The sequence below is a fragment of the Engystomops pustulosus genome, chromosome 7 (assembly GCF_040894005.1).
Source record: "Engystomops pustulosus chromosome 7, aEngPut4.maternal, whole genome shotgun sequence".
NCBI lineage: Eukaryota > Metazoa > Chordata > Amphibia > Anura > Leptodactylidae > Engystomops > Engystomops pustulosus.
The window spans coordinates 60,525,699-60,543,329 of record NC_092417.1 but is presented as its reverse complement, the minus strand read 5'-3'; the positions used below and the strand labels follow the sequence as shown (position 1 = coordinate 60,543,329).

At 41.5% G+C, this 17,631-nt stretch overlaps 1 protein-coding gene across 2 annotated transcripts in view; it reads left to right on the top strand.

Moving 5' to 3' along the window:
* Positions 1 to 8,237, top strand: part of ERO1A (endoplasmic reticulum oxidoreductase 1 alpha) — a 33,516-nt gene extending 25,279 nt beyond the window's left edge. For both annotated transcript variants that reach the window (XM_072116114.1, XM_072116113.1), the window contains 7 exons: positions 893 to 919; positions 2,985 to 3,077; positions 3,368 to 3,614; positions 3,895 to 3,964; positions 4,416 to 4,502; positions 7,203 to 7,336; positions 7,452 to 8,237. In XM_072116114.1, the coding sequence (XP_071972215.1) occupies positions 893 to 919; positions 2,985 to 3,077; positions 3,368 to 3,614; positions 3,895 to 3,964; positions 4,416 to 4,502; positions 7,203 to 7,336; positions 7,452 to 7,509 (716 nt within the window). In that variant the 3' untranslated portion in view covers positions 7,510 to 8,237. The remainder of the gene's footprint in view (positions 1 to 892; positions 920 to 2,984; positions 3,078 to 3,367; positions 3,615 to 3,894; positions 3,965 to 4,415; positions 4,503 to 7,202; positions 7,337 to 7,451) is intronic.
* Positions 8,238 to 17,631: the final 9,394 nt, after the last annotated feature.

Here is a 17,631-nt window from a genome sequence, read left to right as displayed (position 1 = left end):
TGAGTGAAAAACAATCCGGAAGAAATAGTAGGAGTAGTAGTATCGAATAGCACCACCTACTGACTAGCGATTGTATTGCTTGTCATTTACACTCAAACGTGATGATCACTTACAGATGACATTGCCTGCATATTAATGAAAAACTACCATCAATATCAAGCATGATAAGCCACTTGGTCATAGATCCATTCACTGTGACTGGGGTAATCTTATATTTATTAACCAAGGCCTCCTTATCTCTAAAATCAAGTTTTAAAATTATGCTTATGAGTCAGTAGGGCTCTGGGGGCGTTGCTTGAGCCCCTCTGTGATACAGCTTGACAGGTTGTTACACGTGCGCTGTCAGCCCTCCTCCCCTGCCTGCTTGTTTGGCTTATTATCATAATTTTGAAAGCTGATTTTTGGACTGAAGGAGACCATGGATGACATATAAGATTATTACCAAGGTCACTGTGCTTGGATCAATGAGTAAGTGTCCATGGTTTATATTTCCTTTAAGTTAAGCATGTTAACACTATATAGCGGGGAACATATTCTGTAGCGGTTTCATAGATTTTGTGTACAGACCAAAAGTGAACATTACATAGAAATAATAATATCTCCATTGCAAACTATAGGAGTTGCTCTATTCACAAGAGGTTACAATTAAGGAGGAAGAATGGGGGGTGCTTGTACAGTGTTCCAGACCTTTTACATTAACCTGTCAATGACGGCTCTCCCCATGTGACCTTTTATATAAAGTTGGATGGCTTAAATGACAGGCTTAGTATACACCATGGTCACTGTATTGATTACAACCTCTAAAAGGGTAGTCAGCATCATTTTTGGGGCACATGAAAATGATTGTAACCAGTGCTATGCCTGTATTACAATTTCTTCTGGTATTTTGCAGAGGCTATGTTCTACAGCTGGTTGGAAGGTAGGTGCTCTAAATTTACAAAGTGTATATGCTGTAAATTAAGGTTGTATATTTCGCACCTTCTTTCGTCGTATTATAGCTTCGTAGGATAGTGGTGATGGCGGGGGCTGAACTTCTTGGACTTCCTTACAAAGTTACCATGTATACTCGAGTAGAAGCTGAGTTTTTCAGCCCAATTCTTTTTTGTACTGAAAAAGTACAGGCTTATAATTGAGTATACATTAAAAAAATAAAATTAGCTTCGTACTTATTCTCTTCCGTTTTCCAGGAGCATGGGTAAGAGCACATCTATGCACTCTGCCCACGCACAGACTATGACATCACCAGGCAGCAACGCAGTGTGCTGCGTCATAGTGTATGTGCTGTACTATCATTGATGGGCGGTGGGGGATTTGGAGGTTGCTGCTTGACATTTCATTGATGAGGGGGAGGCTGCTGCTGCTGCCGGACATTTTATTGATGAGGGGGAGGGGCTGCTGGACATTTTATTGATGAGGGGGAGGCTGCTGCTGGACATTCCATTGATGGAAGGGGCGGGTTATTGATAGAAGTGGGGGGTCCGGTTGTATAATATACACTCACCGGCCACTTTATTAGGTACACCATGCTAGTAACGGGTTGGACCCCCCTTTTTGCCTTCAGAACTGCCTCAATTCTTCGTGGCATAGATTCAACAAGGTGCTGGAAGCATTCCTCAGAGATTTTGGTCCATATTGCCATGATGGCATCACACAGTTGCCGCAGATTTGTCGGCTGCACATCCATGATGCGAATCTCCCGTTCCACCACATCCCAAATATGCTCTATTGGATTGAGATCTGGTGACTGTGGAGGCCATTTGAGTACAGTGACCTCATTGTCATGTTCAAGAAACCAGTCTGAGATGATTCCAGCTTTATGACATGGCGCATTATCCTGCTGAAAGTAGCCATCAGATGTTGGGTACATTGTGGTCATAAAGGGATGGACATGGTCAGCAACAATACTCAGGTAGGCTGTGGCATTGCAACGATGCTCAATTGGTACCAAGGGGCCCAAAGAGTGCCAAGAAAATATTCCCCACACCATGACACCACCACCACCAGCCTGAACCGTTGATACAAGGCAGGATGGATCCATGCTTTCATGTTGTTGACGCCAAATTCTGACCCTACCATCCGAATGTCGCAGCAGAAATCGAGACTCATCAGACCAGGCAACGTTTTTCCAATCTTCTACTGTCCAATTTCGATGAGCTTGCGCCAATTGTAGCCTCAGTTTCCTGTTCTTAGCTGAAAGGAGTGGCACCCGGTGTGGTCTTCTGCTGCTGTAGCCCATCTGCCTCAAAGTTCGACGTACTGTGCGTTCAGAGATGCTCTTCTGCCTACCTTGGTTGTAATGGGTGGCGATTTGAGTCACTGTTGCCTTTCTATCAGCTCGAACCAGTCTGCCCATTCTCCTCTGACCTCTGGCATCAACAAGGCATTTCTGCCCACAGAACTGCTGCTCACTGGATGTTTTTTCTTTTTCAGACCATTCTCTGTAAACCCTAGAGATGGTTGTGCGTGAAAATCCCAGTAGATCAGCAGTTTCTGAAATACTCAGACCAGCCCTTCTGGCACCAACAACCATGCCACGTTCAAAGGCACTCAAATCACCTTTCTTGCCCATACTGATGCTCGGTTTGAACTGCAGGAGATTGTCTTAACCATGTCTACATGCCTAAAGGCACTGAGTTGCCGCCATGTGATTGGCTGATTAGAAATTAAGTGTTAACGAGCAGTTGGACCGGTGTACGTAATAAAGTGGCCGGTGAGTGTATAATCGATAAGTTTGAGTTGTGTCTGAGTCCATGTAGACTAGGACTGCACTTGTACAAGAAAATTGTTCGTGGTGCGAAGGACCTTGCTGCAGAAAAGAGTAAGTGGGTCTCCAGTGACGATCATGTGTCTATTGATACTTTAATAGCAACCATGATTGCCAATAAAGTTGAAGGACTAATGTAGATTAGTAGTTTTTGTCAATTAAACTGTTAGCTTTAATATGTTGTTTTTAATACATAAATATTTTTTCTCCTCCTTTTTAGGTCTCTGTGTGGAGAAAAGAGCTTTCTACAGGCTCATTTCAGGATTGCATGCCAGCATCAATATTCACCTCAGTGCAAGATATCTGCTGCAAGGTACTCCGGACTTAGTTGTAGTACACAATTATTCTAGATGAAAATCTGCTACGCAGTGAGCCTGTGCTTGTATATAAAATATAATGGATGATCTGAGCTGCAGTGTAAAGCATGAGAGAGGGATATAGCCGGTACATGAGTCGGCCAAAAGCAGAGATGAATTGGAGATTACCCCCAATGCCTGAAAGCTGCAGCTAAGTTTCATAAGTAAAGAAGGCTCAGATGTTTCTGTCATATTGACCCTGTAATACTTGTTATAACTGCTCTGGGTTCTCTTCACTTTTATACAGACACATGGATGAATAAAATCTGGGGCCACAACATCACAGAATTCCAGATTCGATTTGATGCCACCCAAACGCAGAATGAAGGCCCCAGGAGACTGAAAAACTTGTACTTTATCTATCTGATCGAGCTTCGAGCCATATCCAAGGTGCTGCCGTTCTTTGAGCGTCAGTCTTATTTACTGTATACAGGCAACAAAACGCAAGACTTGAAAACCAAGGAACTTCTGCTCGACATTCTCCGGGATGCCAAGTAAGTTGCCCCCGCTTCACTGCACTCCCACATTGCATTCTGCATCATAATTCGCTCTGCTTGGCAGGATGCACTCATTACATTTCTCTGTCTAGTGCAGCCTTCCTATTTTATACATTAGCCACAGTGTCTGGTCTGTGTCTGGTTGGATAAAGGTCACGTATAGTCAGATTGTTTTAGGTGCTAGGTTACTCAATATTTGTTTAATTCAAACATTCTGGGCAGTGATGTATAATAATATGTTATGAAATATGCTAATGATTCTCTCCCTGCGTCATAGAGATTTCCCCCTGCACTTTGATGAAAATTCCCTTTTTGCTGGGGATAAGAAGCAAGCGGACAGGTTAAAGGTGAGATCTTTAGCCATGTGGATACTGTGACTGATAACCTGTATGCCAAGGGACTTTAGCAAATGCAGATTTTGAGGTTTAGTTTTGAAGACGGAATAAGTTCTGAATATAAAACGTTGAGGCAGTATGAAGGACAGAGACCAACACTACTTTCTTTAATCCATTCCTGGTTTTACATAATAAAAGTAAACCACCTGAATGTTTGCTTTTATACCCTAAGGGCCATGCTATTCTCTGCATGGCTCTAAACATATGGCAGCAGCATTTATCGACATCTGAGCAAGGTGTGGTGTTTGTTCTGATCTGGTAGAATTTGCAGAATATAGATGATTGTTCTGGACATGGCTCCTTGTCCTGTAGTGATTCATTGATTAATATTGGGGTGAGGTGCAGTTGCTATTTTTCATTGTATTTGTTGTCTGTAAACAATTCAGTTTATCCCTTTTTATAGGAGGAATTCCGACAGCACTTCCGGAACATTTCTAAGATAATGGACTGTGTGGGCTGCTTTAAATGTCGGCTATGGGGGAAGCTACAGGTGGGTAATGGGTCATGTAGGAATCTACATGTAGGTATGTGCAGGATCTGATCCATTAATTAGAACTGATGGAGGCCTGAGCTCTGTCTCTATTTGTGCATTTAAACATTTATACATGCACATGTTGGCTAAATTCGAACTTTCAAACCCAAACCGCTCTGCTAAATACCATTCCTGGAATTTGATGACTTGAAGCATGTGATTAGTCACATATTGATGACATCACTGCAGGTCCTGGAGTTTTTTACATGCTACCGGGACTGATAATCTCCTGCTACTGATAATGTGCATGCATGTACTAATAACCCCTCCCAACAACATCCATCCATCCACCTTCCTCTCTTCCCCATTGTCTAGCTACGGATTCCCATGGGAACCAACCAACTAGATGGTCAGAGAGACCATTTACCTGCTAGCTGACAAATGGCTGCAGATAGCTGATGAGTGTAAACTAGAGACTTGCTTATTTTGGCTTAGTGCAGAGCTAGGCAAAAGTTTTTATACTTTATGGTTGTACTTTAACCCCTTAACGCTCTGCGCCGTAGCTCTACGGCGCAGAGGTTTAAGCGATGTATGAAGAGGGCTCACGGGCTGAGTCCTCTTCATACAGAGGTGGGGGTTGTTGCATATTGCAGCAAACCCCCACCGCTAATAACCGCGGTCGGTGCTTAACCCTTTCAACGCCGCCGGCGACTTTGCGCGCGGGCGCCGCCATCTTTATTTCGATTGCCGCGCCCCCGAACGTCATCCGGGGGGGGGGGGGGGGGTTTCGGCGATCGGTTGCCATGGTAGCCTCGGGTCTTCGTTTGACCCGAGACTATCTGGCATCTGCAGATTCGTTACAATGAGCCAGTGGCTCATTGTAATGAATGTGCTGCAAAAATGCCATATATTGCAATACAGAAGTATTGCAGTATATGGTAGGAGCGATCTGACTATCTAGGGTTAATGTACCCTAAAAGGTCTAAAAAATAGTGAAAAAAAAAAAAAAAAGTTTAAAAAAAAAAAAAAAAAAAAAAAATATTAAAAGTTCAAATCACCCCCCTTTCCCTAGAACAGATATAAAACATAATAAACAGTAAAAATCACAGACACATTAGGTATCGCCGCGTCCCAAAATGCCCGATCTATCAAAATATAAAAACGGTTACGGGCGCTGGTGACCTCCGAGGCGGGAAATGGCGCCCAAATGTCCGAAATGTGACTTTTACACCTTTTTACATAACATAAATAATGAAATAAAAAATGATCAAAATGTCGCACAGACCTCAAAATGGTAGCAATGAAAACGTCGCCTCATTTCGCAAAAAATGACCCCTCACACATCTCCGTGCGCCAAAGTATGAAAAATTATTAGCGTCAGAAGATGGCAAAAATTTTTTTCTTTTTTGTACACATTTGTTTAATTTTTGAAAATGTATTAAAACACAATAAAAACTATATAAATTTGGTATCGCCGTGATCGTACCGAACCAAAGAATAAAGTAGGCGTGTTATTTGGAGCGAAGAGTGAAAGTCGTAAAAACTGAGCCAACAAGAACGTGACGCAGGTGCGGTTTTTTTTCAATTTTTCCACATTTGGAATTTTTTTGCAGCTTCACAGTACACGGCATGTTAAAATAAATAACATCACGGGAAAGTAAAATTTGTTACGCACAAAATAAGCCCTCACACAGGTCTGTACACGGAAAAATGAAAGTTATGGATTTTTGAAGTTGGAGAGCGAGAAATGAGCCGAAAAACCCTGCGTCCTTAAGGGGTTAAGGACAAGTCAGTTAATTTAAGCAAGTGCTACTCATAATTGTTTAAACACATTTCCCACTCTATATATGAGAGCACATGGCAAAACAAGCAGTACAGAGGGCAAGCGCGAGCAGCTCAGGCAGTCTTGTGGTTCACTATCCAGTAGGTGGAACCTTCGTTTCACATTCTTGGGCCATTTCAGAGTGTTGTGTCACCTGCATTTTCAGTGTCTCTGCATGCACAAAACCCTGGAGTGCTATGGACTAGATTTGTGTTGCCAAGCTGTGAATCCAGTATCTGGTTGAAACTGAATGAGGGTCAGGCTCGTGTATGGAGACCCTGTTGTCAACAGGTGTTTATGTTTATAAATAAATGATGACACAATATACAACTCATTGAAGTTATAAAACAGATGTATTGTTATATGTCCAAGTTTAGAATCTGCTGCTACGTAGCTAAATTTCCATAATTGCATACTTTCTAACATGCCTCTAAATGCCATAAAAGCTATACCCAGACATGTAACATCAGCAAGCTTTGTTTACAGGAAGTAAGCCCTCTTTTACACAGCCGTTGACTGACGTATATACGCCGGAAATACATCCCCCATAGGCCGGCAATAGGCGCACGTGCGGCACTGTAGCGTTCCATAGCCGGGAGAAAGATAGGACCTAGAATACAGCGGCGTGCCTCATGTTTTGCTATGGAGAGTGAGTGGCGCCCATCCCCTTCTCCTCTCCCGGTGCCAACGTGTGCCCGTCATGCTACGATACGTTGGGCACACGTTCGTGTGAATTTAGCCTTCGGCATCTTTTACACTGCCGCAAAAAAACGCCATCATTTTAAACGCCAAACGTATCATCGGAGGAAACCATGTTCATGTGCAGGAGGCTTTGTGGTGGTAGAAGTCATTTGGCTCAAACCTGTTATTGATAATTCTTGTTCTTCATTGTGCAGACTCAGGGGTTGGGTACAGCGCTGAAAATCCTGTTCTCAGAAAAGCAAATTCAGAGCATGTCAGAGACCGGCCCTTCGTATGGATTCCGCCTAAAGAGACAGGAAATTGTGGCTCTTCTCAATGCCTTTGGAAGGTAGTGCAATTGTTTGGGAAGGAGTTACTACTTCTTTTATTTCTTTCTGCTATGTATGTGCCCTTATGTTGATGATTTCTTGTACCGTTTGTAATTTTGTTGTCTTTTCCTGCAGAATTTCTACCAGTGTCAAGGAATTGGAAAACTTTAAGAGACTTCTACAGAATGTGTGACAAGAAGGGAAGAGGATCTGGGAGGACAGAACTTTGCACTATCAGGGCCCCTACATATTTGACATTAACTCTCGGTCAAAGTCTGAGAATTTTACATTCTCACTGTGAAATTGGTCCTTGAAGGACCTTCCTGTGTATATTGTAAAATAAATATGCTTCAGATTTTCTATTTAGTGTGACTTGTAGCTGCACTAATACTGAATCTCCTGATGAAGCACTAACCACACTTTTAAAGCTAGGATAGGTTTTTCTATCCTAAAAAGATTATGCCCGTATACCTTTCCATTTATGTCCAGTGTCCTTTACTCTTGTCCACACCCACTATTTGATGTGTCCTTTCCAATCCTGATCTGCTGCTTGGGTATAGATTGGGGTGCGTTGTATAAAATATGTCTTTTCATTGATTTTTGACCATAGAACCGGACGTCTTATGATGTAATCCGATCTCTTATTACCAACTAGTAAAATGTAGAAAAGCACTTTTAAATGCATTTTTACATTTTAAGTTCCACAAATATGATTATTTTTCCTCTGTAAATCTGTTCTCCTTGTAGAGGCATTGGGTAGAGGCTGAAGGTGTTGTATGTACTACTGGTACTCAGGGACCACTGACAGTTCAGATTCTTATTATACTTCAGTTTCTGTGTTGTACAAAAAAAAAAAAAATCTGCATGGTTTTGTAATGTTTTGTTTACCAAGAAGAGAATTGGGGTATGTGCTAAGACTGTCCTCTAGTGGTTAATGTATGGGAGTGCTCTCACATGCCGTTATATAGCTTTATCACTAGATGGCAGCCTTATGCAGGTGCACTCCAGAACAAATTTTTGCTATTGCTTAATTTACCAATTTACTAATTAGTGTTTGTTGCATGTAATTTTCTGTCTTTCTGTTTTGTTTCAACCCCTTTTTTCTTTGTTCATTCCAATTGTCTGATTCAGGGCCTTGTATTAAGATCTCTGAACATTTTGTCTGTTTATTGTGCCATTTATTGCTGTTTAGACTTCTAAATATGACTTGAATTTCTTGCAGCTTAATACATAATATTGCCTCTTAAGAGTGGAGAAACAGGGAAGCAGCCCACATATCCACTCCTAGAAGCATCTACTTTCACAGCAGATACTTGATGATGATTTGCACAGGACTGCATGTGCTGCATTTAAAGTTAGTTATATGATTAACCTCAACCTCAAGACATATGAAGCTCTGCTACATCTGTAGATATTGTGCATATTGCCAAAGAAAAAAAATGGAGTCTGCTGTTCCCTTAAAAACAACATGAAATTCATGTATTTTTATTTCATCATTCTATTAAAACATACAAAATATAATTCTTCAAAGCAACTCTAATATCAGGAGAAAACCAGTATTGAGGTCCAAGAGCCGCAAAAAAACATTAGCGCCACTTGGCTATACTCCTAAACATTAGGGTACTAACTACTCAAAAAATACATCTCTCCTCCATCAGTACGAGTCTATTATCAGGGTACTATTACCCCAAGGAGAGATCTATTTTTTAATAGATAGTACCCTTATGTTTAGGACTATACCCAAGTGGCGCTAATGATTTTTTGCGGCTCTTGGATCACAATACTGGTTTTCTCCTGATATTATACTTGCTGTGAATACTTGTATTTTAATATAATTATGAAATAAAAATACACTCAGGTTTTTTTTTTATTTGGTAATATGTTAGTTTTTGAAGTAGTTCCTTGTTTTTGATGCAAGGTGGGGATGACCCCAGAATGTAGCCGTATGTTGAGGAAGTGGTATTTTATGCATCTGTAGATATTGGTTGTCTGCTATCATATCCATATAATGCAGCCTCCATGCAGAGCTGAGACATTGTCACTCACCGGTGACGTTTCTCTATCTGGTTAAGGCCTAATGCACACATGTGGTTTTTCTCTGGATCCGCTGTCCGTTTTTACTGTTAATATGTTATCATTTTGCCATCCGCAAAAAAAAAATATTGCAAATGATGACACTAGTTTTACCCAAAAACTTGAAAGGTCACATGACTGTGTTAGCTGGCAAATGATCCGCAGATAAGGACAGCATTTGTGTTACATTTCCATAGGAAGGTCTGAGCTACAGGAATAGGACCTGTTACAAGTTTTGTGGTTTAAACATGGATCCGGGGAAAGCATTGTGCATGACCAATAAAAATTGAAAGTGTCCTTGTTATAAGGGTGAGTTCACACGTTGCGTTTATGTGTTAACAACAAGTTAACATAATGTTTCGGTTAATACAACATTAATGCTATGTTTTTACATTGGATTGTATTTAAAATATGTTAACAAATGCAACATGTGAACGCGCCCTCAGGGACAGCACATTTATGCCTTCAAAGAATAGCAACAACTTCCCTCTTCTGGCCATCGCAGCCGCTCTGTTGTGCCTGGATTGTTTCTTCTCCTCACTTGTATAGTTTCCTGAAGGCTAGCATTACTATGGATTTCGAAGAAATCTGCATGACTTTGAGGGAATTGTTAGAGAAGGTACATGAACCCCTGACCTTTAGTCCTAACTAAACAGCCATATCTTCTTGCCAGGGCTTCATGACTGTTCTCCAGCTCAATGTGGTACTGAGCATCTGCAATACCGGGCACCACAACCACCTCATGTCGCTATGTTCTGGTTCTGGCTAATAAGTGTCAGAGCAGAACAGTCTTTTGTACTTGTATGTGATGTTTGTGTATTTATTAACTCCTTCCCCTCCAACTGTACTGTACTGTTACAATGTTGGCACATTGAAATAAATTCCATGTTGACAAGTCTTGTATGTTGTTGCAATATATTGTGTGATCTCCCTTATTGCACCACAGGTCATAGACTGCTCTCCACCAACTATTCCCTGGTGCAGCTGGAGATGCTGGACTCTGGTGCTATACTTTTATAGAAGCTTTGCTACCAGACTGCATACATGAGTAAACCTTCTGCAAGTGTACCTAAGTGTAAGCCAAAGCACTAAATTTTAACCCAAAACAGTGGGAAAACTTATTGACTCAAGTATAAGCCTAGGGTAGAAAATGCGTTGGTCACATCCGCCCTCTATTGAAACTCAAAGCAGCCCCTTGATTTAAACCAACTTTAGGAAGTTTGTTAACCCTTTAGGTGTTTTAGAAGGGTTAAAACTAAATGGAGATAGAATTTACAATTTGTAAATTTATTTTGGACAATACATTAATTTTGGCCCCAAAAATATAATTTCATGGATTAAAGAAGACCGCGAAGACCAGTTTCTTAAATGTACTCGGGGAGAACAAAATTACAGATTCTCTAATTCACTGCTTTTAACAAAAATTATTCAGAAGAAGCATTCCACAGACCTGTCTCTCAGTCCCGGTGCACACAATTTCAGTTGCCCCTAGAGACGACCCTGTAACTTCTGACTTAGGGTCGTGGAAGCCATCTTGGATTTCTGTGTGACGGCTGTGGAGCGGAGTTTCTCTCTCTGCACTGTAGCTCCTCCCCCCTGCAGTCCAGGGCGGAGCTCTCACTGATGCACACACTCTGACCCTGCCGGCAGCAGCATGAGAACTACAAGCTACAGACAGAAGTTCTGCTGTGCTTCCCCAGATAAAGATCTATGTGATGTGGAATAGCAGAAATGTAGGAGAGCTGACTGTCACTGTGTGCAATGGGAATCTCTTTTCTTATCACTCATCTGTTTCATCTCTCATGTTAGATACTAGTACAATGTTCAGAAGCCAGATGAAAGTGTATATAAACCCTGTACCCTGATAATGTAACCACATTGTCAGCTCACAGCAGTAGAGGGATCATGAAATGCCTGCTCAGAGAGCCCCGCCCACCCCCTGGAATCTTACACTGACCATCACTGAGTGATAAGAGCCAAAACAGCAATAAAACTGAATAAAATTGTGAAGTAATGGGTTAAAAATTATCTTTATTGTATAAACATCACTAGGGGATTAAAATGTAATTTTCTTTCAGGCACAAAGTTTAATATAATAACCAATTTTTTTTCCAGTATGAGAGCTGCTTTTCCGGTACATCATTTAGGGGTTTTAAACAGCTAATTGATGAGATTTTATTAACTCTTACTTGTTGAGGAATAGAAAATCATTCATTCTGGTTTAGGATTTTTAGCTTTTTTTGTATTATGTAATGTATTATCTTCATTCTATGGGTCACCATGATTACAGTGATACTTCATATATAGTTTTTTAGTGGTTGACATGTTTTGCAGAGTATGGAACTCTTTTGTTGAGAAATGAGTTTTTCGCCATGTTCTAAGAGGCTTAAGGTTTTTATTATTTTGCTCTGATTATGAGCCCGGGCGATCGGGGAACTCCGCACAAAGTGCCACTTTTTTTTATTGCACCCCTCAAACTGTTAACAAGCTTAACAAAGGGCTGTTTTGAATAGTTTAAAACAGTTTTGAACATGAAATTACACATTTTGTCAAAATTTAGGTTTTTTTTAGCCCTAAAATGTTCATGCAGGTATAGACATCTTGAGTCTGGCAATACCCCGCATGTGGATGTAAACCACTTTATGTTGTAACTGTAATTTTTGGCGTGGTTGTTGGTGTTCTCCATATGGGTCTACTAATGTTTTTATTTTATTGTACTGGTTGTTTCGGCCACAGTGATACCTTTATGTGTGGTCTGTGTTGTGTGTGTGTGTGTGTGTGTGTGTGTGTGTGTGTATATATGTGTATGTATATGTGTATATATATATATATATATATATTATAATTAATTTTTTTAGTCTTCTACCGTCACACTCTGAACAAGCGATCAGATGTCCCAAACTAGTACGCTGCCCTACTGATCTATGCAGATGCATAGGCTGACATGCTCAGAGACAGATCCTGTCGGAGATCTGTCATGTGACTACTGAAGACAGTCTGGGGGTCCTTCATCGGACACTAGTGAAGCCATCGGCAACCTTTGAACCCGGTAGGAGCTTGGGGGTGGGGGATTGTGTAGGAGCAGATCCGGAAGCCTTATTGATGGCGCGGTTATGTTTTACACTGGTGCCTACATCCTGGATTGCGACTATCACAATCCCAGCTGTCATGGTGACTGTTTTGTACAAGACAACATGCATACAGGTGCGGGAACTACCTGCTGACTTGAATGTACTTTTTTTTGTCCATGGTTGGCAAGGAGTTGCCTTGTAATTTTGTGTTTTATACACTGTACAGCATGGATAAAATATTATTTATGTTCTATGTGTCAGTGCATTTACAGGGATATCCCATTTATACAGCGTTTTTTATGGTTGAATAATTATGCAGACAAATCTCATTAGGAGACATAATTTTGGTTTTGCATCACCTAAGAGGTGTAACAATGATTTTCTTTTTCTTGTTGTTGATTGAGTTGTATTAGGGCTTATTTTTTTGTGGGATGAGTCATACTTTTTATTGTAATCATTGTGGGATCCATGTGACTTTAATTAACTGTTTTCTTTTTTTAGCATTTTAGTTTAGATGTAAAAATACTATTTTGGTGTGTTTTTATTTATTTTATTATTTTTTACTTCTACGCTTACTGTACAGGTTTAGTAATTATTTTATGGGTGGTTGTGTGGTGATTAACTTTTTTGTAATATTAGGGGTATTTATTATTTTTTTTTTTTAAACTCTCCCACTTTGCCAAATGGTCATTTGTTTAAGTACCAATGTATTACTTTAAACAAGTTATCAAACTGTATTACAGCAGTGGTGAGGGCAGATGACCATGGCACCTAAAGGGTTATACAGCCAGGATCACGGCTATCGCAATCCCAACTGTTACATATTCCGGCTGTCGCATAATCAAAGTGCCCGTCCAGGGGTGGAAATTACCCATCGACCTGGACGTACCTTTATGTCCAAGGTCCTTAAGGGATTAAACAATACAAAACATCTGGGTGCTGCTCACCAATCACATGTATTTCGCTAGAAACGCATATGCGTTTTTTTTAGCTGTTTATCGCTGATAATTTCACCCATAGTTCGTGTGCAGCAGGGCTGGCACCAGCACTGGGGATACTTGGGGAAGCGACGGGCCCAACGTAAGGCTGTACATAAAGAATCCATGGGGGGAGGGGTTGTATCTAATGAATCCATATTGTGTCAGGGTAGGCTTATAATTAATCATGAGGGTGCTGTTGGTATGTTAAACTATGGAATATTTTAGAAAAAACTATGGGGGCCCAAATTCATATATCAAAAAGTACCATAGAAAAGGCCAAAAAATTACACCATCCCTGTTTCTTCAAAGTCAAAATACAAATTGGTGAGGGCATATAAAATATAACTTTAATATAAATATTTAAAAAAGCTTATGAACCTATCACATATAATAAAACAAAACATGCTGACCACGGTCTAGTTATTGGTACGTCTAGGGGGTATAATGCAATATGATGCAAACACAAACAGCATATGGTATATGGACTCAAATTGTTGTAGGATGAATATAGACAACCTATAGAGAGAGAATATCCAAATGCAAACACATACAGCATCAAATCTATAGACTCAAGATGGGGAAATACAATGAAAGAGAAAGAAAATTGTAAAGATCTCACCCATCCCGTGGTAGGACAAAAACGAGGGTGGATGCTGGGTCACAGGCACATCATGGTCAGGAAGAATGAGTAAAACTGCCCCTAGTTAGCCCTCTACTCCACTCGCCCTGTACACCCACATATAGCTCCCGTCCTGACAAGGACAGTCCCAGGTAATCCCTAATATATAGAATGACCCTGGTAAGCCCTATGGGTGTTGAAATCCAAAAAGCGTTCCCGACGCGTTTCCAGTGCCACAAACAGTGGAACTTTCTTCAGGGGAAAAGAAATTATTCGTTCATAGTCCTGCTGCAGAGAACCTGACAATGGTCAGCAATCATGGATAAGCAATGGCCCAATCCATTCCTGTAGCAACCATCTATAACAAAGTGAGGGTATTTAAGGTTTTAGGTGGTTAGGTAACCACCCACAAACTATACAAGCCTCATTATTATTGGTCTATCCAGCCCTATATACATATAAGCCAATAGTAACCCGTCAGTGGTACACACCATCGTATCTCATAGGGTGCGGTAAATCTACTGTGATAGTGAGGCTAAGCAGTGCATAACTGTCATGGGGTAGCTGTTTACCTCTCCACGTGCACCGCCGCCATCTTAATCCGGCGTCTACACGTGTTGATGGATACAAACAGAGTACTTCCGGTCCGGCTCTCGTCGCGGCACGTCACTTCCGGTGCCGCGATTCGTCACTTCCGGTATTCCGGAATCCATCAACTGGTTAGGTAACCAAGGAGACGCGAGAATGGTTTAGGAGGCGTGACGAGGCTGTCCTTGTTAATCTGGCAGCCCCGTACACAGTCTCCTACATCATCCTAGGATCAGAAGTGCATATTAGGTAAAATGAGTAAAGACTCATCCGTCACTCTATTGATAAGTCCTTAGGAAGAGAAGTTACCAAACTAGCCCCTCTCATTAAGAATATTGCTCGGAAACCTACATGACCCGGTAAATGAGGACAGACATATACACCGGGTCATGCAAGGGTTAACCGTGTCAATTCAATAACTGAGGGACATAAAACAATGGCCAATAAGGTAACATGAAATCGACACTCATAAAGTGAATGATTATTTTGACTGGTTTGAGGACTAGGTAAGTACAGAACACAAAGCCATAAATGAAACATTAAGTTGATTATACAGTCCAAATTCAAGGTGAGGAGAACCAAGTGTCTCGGAAATAATTCAAGACGCCCCATGTATCCTCAATCAGTGCATCAACCATCATACATTAGATAAATGGTGCATAGGATACATTTTCATTCAGGCCTTTGGGGGACACTGTATCACACCAGAAGATCCACTTGGCTTCCCTCTGAAGTATGAGGCGATCCCAATCTCCACCTCTTGGGTCTGGTCTCACTACATCAATGCCCATAAATCTAATCTTACTCGTGTCCCCTGCATGATGCAAGTTCATGTGGCGTGCTACTGGAGTATCACGGTTGTGGGTGATGTCCCCCAAGTGTGCGCCAATGCGCCGTCTCAACTCTTGCTTGGTTTTACCTATGTACTCAAGACCGCAATCACACACAGCCCTATAGATGACACCACACGTGCGGCAGTTAATAAACGACCGTATTGAATAGATCTTCCCTGTCACATTCGATGTAAATGACTTACATTTTTGTATTACGGGACACGCAACACATCCACTACACGTAAAACTACCACTTACACTTGTTGTTAACCAGGTCTCTTGTTGTGGTGCAATGTAGTGGCTCTTGACCAAATGGTCCCTCAGTGATCGTCCCCTCCTGTAAGTCACCTGTGGGGTAGGGCCAATCACGTCTTGCAGGTCAGGGTCCATACCCAAAATGGGCCAGTATTGTGCAAGTATTTGCTTAATAAACCCAGCATCCCCACTGAATGTAGTTATCATTCTGATAGGTTCTTTAGTGGTAGGATCCTTTCCCGCTGGGTTAAGTAAGGTGGTACGGTCACTTTGAAGTGCCATATTATAGGCAGCCCTCAGAATCCCATCTGGGAATCCTTTCGCTAGGAATCTCGCCCTAAGGTCTCTTGCCTGCTTCTTAAATTCAGTCTCTGAGGAGCAATTACGTCTTAGCCTCAAGTATTGTCCCTTGGGGATTCCACGTCTCAGTGGGAGGGGATGGTTACTCTCCCATCTGAGTAGGGCATTGGTAGCCGTGGGCTTCCTATAAACCGTAGTATCGATCCTCCCGTTGGTATCCTTGCTGATCAAAACATCCAAAAATGGTAGTCTGTTCTCATGTATCTCAAAGGTGAAATGCAGCCCAATGATATTATTATTTAGTAATGCCACAAACTCCTCGAAATCCTTTTTGGGTCTACTCCAGACAACAAATATGTCATCTATATATCTTAGCCATAGTTCGATGCCTCTGGTGTTCTCCTCACCGTCCCCAAACACCATTGTCTCTTCCCACCAGCCCAGGAGCAAATTGGCATAGGTGGGGGCACATGCCCACCCCATTGCCGTGCCCCTGAGCTGGTGGTAGATCTTTGAATCAAAGAGAAAGAAGTTATGGGTCAGCGAGAAGTCCAGAAGGCATAGAATCAGGTCATTGTGTGGCTGATATTGAGTCCCTCGTGTCCTAAGGAAATGAGAGGTGGCCTGGATACCAAAGTTATGGGGAATCGAGGAGTACAGGGCTTCAACATCTATGCTTGCTAAAAAACAATCGGTGCCAACATTAATATCCTCCAGTCTCTTCAACAGGTCGAGGGTGTCCCTCGTGTATGAAGGCAGAGACACTACAAATTCCCGTAGAATACGATCCAGATACACCCCTATGTTCTGTATAAGGCTATCAATACCCGAGACGATCGGTCTCCCTTTTAGTGGTTGTGTGCCTTTGTGTATCTTGGGCAACATGTAGAATGTGGCTGTTTTAGGATGTTTTGGCAATAAAAATTTGTGTTCAGATTCACTTATTAAACCCTGTTCCTTAGCCCTATCTAGGATTCGTTTGAGTTCTCCAAAGTAGTTTGGTAATGGGTTCCTGGGTAGTATAGCATATGAGTCCCTGTTCTTCAATAACTCTAGGCACATTTTTTTATACTCCGTGGTGTCCATAACCACCACATTACCCCCCTTGTCTGATGGTTTAACTGTTAAGAGTTTTTCACTCTCAAGGGTGGCAAGGGCTGCATTCTCTTCTCTATTGAGATTAAACAAGAGTTTTGGAGGTGTATAATGGCGCAGTTGTTCACAAACCATATTGAGAAAGACATCAATTGGTGATGCATCACCAAGCGGAGGCATCTGAATGTTCTTGTTCTTTAAATTCGTGAACGGGCCTTTACCTGTCTGAAGGTTGTCATCCTGGAGGCTAAAAAGTAGGCGTACATCTGATAGTAGGTCATTGGGTATACCTAAATCTTTACTGAGTTTAAGGTCTTGCCGTTTGTGGAATTTGTGCCACTTCAACTTACAGACAAAGAGGTTAAGATCTTTAACCACCTCAAACATATCTGCCCTTTGAGTGGGTACAAAAGACAAACCTTTACTGAGAAGGCACATCTCGGTCGGGGTTAGGGTTCTAGAAGACAAGTTTACTACCTGAGTTGTGTCGCCGGTGTGTGT